The following is a 4,329-nucleotide window of genomic DNA, read 5'->3' as shown; positions in this document are numbered from 1 at the left end:
TTGGTTGCGTTCGTGGTTTTGCCTTTGTATCTTGGGAAACAAACGATCCGAGAAAACCTCGAAGCACAGCCGGAGGTGGGACGAATCTGTTTTAAGGAAACTGCATCGATCGCAGGCCTCGGTCCGCTGCTCTGTTTGTCCGCTCGGTTGGACTCTTCATCTACTGGGTCGGTCACTCGCCCTTCTGATCTGCCCAACCGATCTCCTGCTCTGCCTGTCTATCCTTCAGTCTGCTCGGGCGCTTTGATTGCTCAGACTCTGAGGTCAGAAAACCAGCCCCTGCTGGCAGCCTGAGATTATCTGCTCAGGTCATCTTAACTGTGAGTTGAATTTAATTCGAGTATTTAGATTCAGCTAATTTCCTGTAAATCTTCGGCTACAGATTGTTTGGTTTGCAACACTATAGTGATACAATCTAATAAATCTAACAAAGACGCCAAGGGAGTATTTCCCTCTTTGAACATTTTCCTAAGAGGGAAAGATAGAGATGATTATTATTATTATTATTATTATTAGGTATCCAGTCTTACGATCTGATTAATTTTTAGAGGTGACCAGTTAAGACCTATGGAAGTTTTCTATCGGTTAAATCAGGAAGTGCATATGGAACGTCATAAATTTTTCACTCTCCTGGTGTAATATGCCCTGGATAGGATTTAAACTCTTATTACCTAGGAAGCTCGTTCCATCTTTTACCATTGATCCGGTAATAATGAGGGGGCCCCACTAAGGATAGGTCAAAGTAAGAAGGACCGACTGACGTGGAAAACAGAGACAATCAAGGTATCCAATCGGTCGAACGGACTATGCATGGCCGAGCGGACCAAGTATGGCCGAGTGGGTCAGTTACAGCCGAGCGGATGATAATAGCTGCGTAGACAAGTAAGTCGGGCTCTCCTCTTGCCTGGTAAAATGACCCTCCCATAACAAGGAAAAATAAACAGCAGATGGTCTTTCCAACCGAGCTCTGCGACCAGTCAGAGCGGATAGCCATGGACAATCAGGAAGCAAGAAAAGATACAAGTTAGCAGGCGCTGAGGACACTGTCGAGCAGAGGCAGCCCAACCAAGCAAACCTCAATCGGCTACGCATGATCCCATCAACTATCTTGTCATATCTCTTTGAGAGTTTGTGTCGCTGACAGCAGGACATGTCTAGCAGACAATCATACTTTAAAAGCTTCCAGACTATTATATCAGAGAATTACATGGCTGCTTAAGAAATGATTCCAAGGACACTTTTTAACCTGTTTCTTCCTAGGATACCTAGGAAGATGTGTTTGCACCTTGAGATGTGTGCACCAGGATGCATGCACGAGTACCATGCTAACATTATAAAAGGGGGTTCCTAGCTACAGGGAAAAGTATGTGCAATTTCATTTTCTACATCTACTTGCTATAGTTCTCCATTTCTTGAGATCACCAGATACTGACTTGAGTGTCGAAGGACCAACGTCGAAAATCCCAGCACTAACATTTTTGTATTACAGAACTACTTGGAGTCTTTGTCGCGTCAAGTGCACAGCCACATCCCTAGTTCACCATCTTCGCTAGTTTTGGACAGGATCAACCATCGCAGAACATGAAAAATGTTAGAGAATATTGAACTCTCTCACATGGTAGAAAATAACAATTAAGTGTAAATACATTAACAACTAAAACATAAAGAGAATGTTAGAGATCTAGGGCCTTTCACATAGAGACAGGATCTCCTGGATCACTTTTTGTGGTCTATGTCACTCAGATTTGCGGCCTGATCATGGCGGTGATTCGGCCCCAAATGGTTGCGATCTCTTCCTGGGTTCATCGTCCCCATCAGGTTATAGTTTTTGTTCGGAGAGGGCGGCCGAAGGACACCCTCGCTCAGCGCCCAGAAACCTGGCCACTTATCCACCACCGGAGGCCTTCAAGCGGCCTCCGACCACCCGCTCCGAACAAAAATTATAATCTGATGGAGACGATGAACCCAGGAAAGGATCACAAGCATTTACAGCCGGATCGCAACCGCGATCCGACCGCAAATGTGAGTGGTATATCTCCTGGACCATAAAAAAATGGTCTAAGAAATCTGTGCTCTTTCACAAAGCCATTGGAAGCTCCATTAAACCAAGAGTCAGCTGTGGGGTTCAGACACACCCCAATTGTCCCCTTTCCTATGGTCGACGCACATTTTGCTAATGGAATACTTCAATATCTCTTTCATTGAAATAGAAAGGGGGATATTAACTCCATACCCCTACTTGTAAGGCTATAAATGAACCAAATTTTAGTGAGCAAGCTTGGTTTTCAATTTGAAAAGAGTTTATTTATGTTCATTTAATATTGAACAAGCTCGAACAACTTATTAAATTAAATTATTTATGTCCAATTTGTTAATATCCATGAACAAAAATTGTGAACAATGTTCAATGAACAAAACTTAGAAACCAGATTCATTAACAAATCTTGTATCATACTTGTAAATAAACAAAAAAGCTCTGAAAACAACAAACAAGCTTACAGTAACAAGTTCACTAACCAATTCAAAGTTTCAACCAGCTTGACTTGGCGCGATTATTATGCTTTTATAAATTAACGACGTGATTTATTGACTTATCAAAATGATATAATTTCGATAAAGTTCAGTGTATATTCAAAATATATATGTATATACTCTGTATTTTTAGCTTTTCCAAGAAGAGAAAGTATTTAATTAGTTTGATCGGAAATAATCAGCAGCAATTAGCATTAACCGGACCTGATTAAAGAGATCAGCAAGGATTAATCCTAATCAGGCAGGCGGTGGAGTTGGTTCGGCGGCAATCCTGGACCAGCGCCTCACGCGCCGACGTCAGCCCTTTGGGGACCAGGGGCCGGTCGAAGACGGAGCCGTCGGTCCAGTCCTTGAGGAGGCTCTCCTGCCCCCAGATCTCCGGGATCCAGACCCGCCCGCCCATCTCCGTCCTGTGCCGCTTCAGCCTCTCTCGCCCGCTCTCCGCCGCCGCGGCCTCCTCCGCCACCGTCGCGGCCCGGACGTCGCCGAGCTCATGGCCTGCGTCCGGCGCCCTCTCGTCCGTCCTCGAGCTTTTCACGGCACCGGAAGCGCGGCTATCGCGCTGCGGCGGGCGGCGCTGGCGTGTTTCGCCTTCCGACGGCGTCCGATCGAGGAGCGTCGCAGGGGTCATGGCTCCCGGCGATCGAGTCGGCCGTGGAATCGAATCTGACCAGATGGGAGGGAGGGAGGGAGGAAGGAAGGAAGGAAGGAGAGAGGAGCGGCAAGGCGATGGCAGGGGAAGTGGGTGTGGGCGGGGAGAACACGTCGAAGGGTTTGGGGTCATATGGCCCTTTTAATTCCTCGTAAATTCTTTTCGCTGGCCTGGGGTTGTCTTTTTTTCGAAGGAATAATTAACTAAATCAAAAATAAATAAAATAAAAAAATGCGAAAAATAAAAAATTGGAAGGAGTTGGGTGGCGGGGAGGAGCCAGGGGATGTGGCCGCGGAGGGAACCAATCGCTGGTCAGCATTTGATCTGATATTTTTCCATATTATTATTATTATGATTATTATTATTATTATTATTTTATTAAACCACGTGAATATAATTGAGTATTATCCGTTTTAGGTACCTAAGTTTTAAAATTTCAAAAATTCAAATTTTTATGTTAACAAGGGTTAGAGCTTAAACACCCGTTTTATGCACTTGACTTTCGCAATTGAAAAAAACATGTAGCTCCCCCTCTTTCTTTCTTTCCACGAAATAATTATGGGGTTACAACTTACACGTGCATGCAATTCTAATTTTTTACTCTATCTACTCTATAATCCACTTCTCTCAATTTAGGTTATAATTCAAAATTTTTTAAATTTATTAATTAATTTTAGATGAAATTGGCTATTGGGAGTCCTAGAGCCCATTTGAAAATTTAAAATTTTAATATTTTTTAATTAGGGGTGTCCTAGAATGGTGTTGGTTAGTATGATTATCCTATATTTTATTTTTTACAAGAACCTGTTTCCAGGATTCGAATTCGTAACATTTTGGTTACATGACAATAATTTTACCGTTGTATCAAGACTCTTCTTCTAATCAAATATCCTTCATTAAAATTAATTTTTAAAACTTTTCTTAATTATTTTATTCTTAGCTATTAATCAAATACGGTGTTAATAAATAAATAAATGAATAAATTTAATCGTCGGTGAAGGGGAAGTATGATTTAAAATCAGATTGGGGGGCAAATAAAATTCATTGTGTATGTGCGAAGATAAAGAGCATGTTGGGCCAAACTAAAATTAATTTGAATTTGATTTGATAAAATTATGAACGAATCAAATTTAATCGGATTAAAT

General features: G+C 42.2%; 1 protein-coding gene across 2 annotated transcripts; it reads right to left on the bottom strand.

Moving 5' to 3' along the window:
• Positions 1 to 1,187: 1,187 nt before the first annotated feature.
• On the bottom strand, positions 1,188 to 3,335 carry LOC122020727 (protein BIC1-like). Of its 2 annotated transcripts, none has more exons than XM_042578743.1 (2): positions 2,737 to 3,335; positions 1,188 to 1,549 (listed from the first exon to the last, which is right to left on the bottom strand). In XM_042578743.1, the coding sequence occupies exon 1, from the start codon at positions 3,314 to 3,316 to the stop codon at positions 2,750 to 2,752; it is 567 nt and encodes a 188-aa protein (XP_042434677.1). In that variant the 5' UTR covers positions 3,317 to 3,335; the 3' UTR covers positions 1,188 to 1,549; positions 2,737 to 2,749. The 2 variants fall into 2 exon arrangements, with proteins under 2 accessions (XP_042434677.1, XP_042434678.1); XM_042578744.1 differs by having other exon boundaries at positions 1,188 to 1,544.
• Between the last annotated feature and the right edge of the window lie 994 nt (positions 3,336 to 4,329).

This window comes from Zingiber officinale, chromosome 9A (assembly GCF_018446385.1).
Source record: "Zingiber officinale cultivar Zhangliang chromosome 9A, Zo_v1.1, whole genome shotgun sequence".
Taxonomy (NCBI): domain Eukaryota; kingdom Viridiplantae; phylum Streptophyta; class Magnoliopsida; order Zingiberales; family Zingiberaceae; genus Zingiber; species Zingiber officinale.
This window is presented reverse-complemented; position numbering and strand designations above follow the sequence as displayed.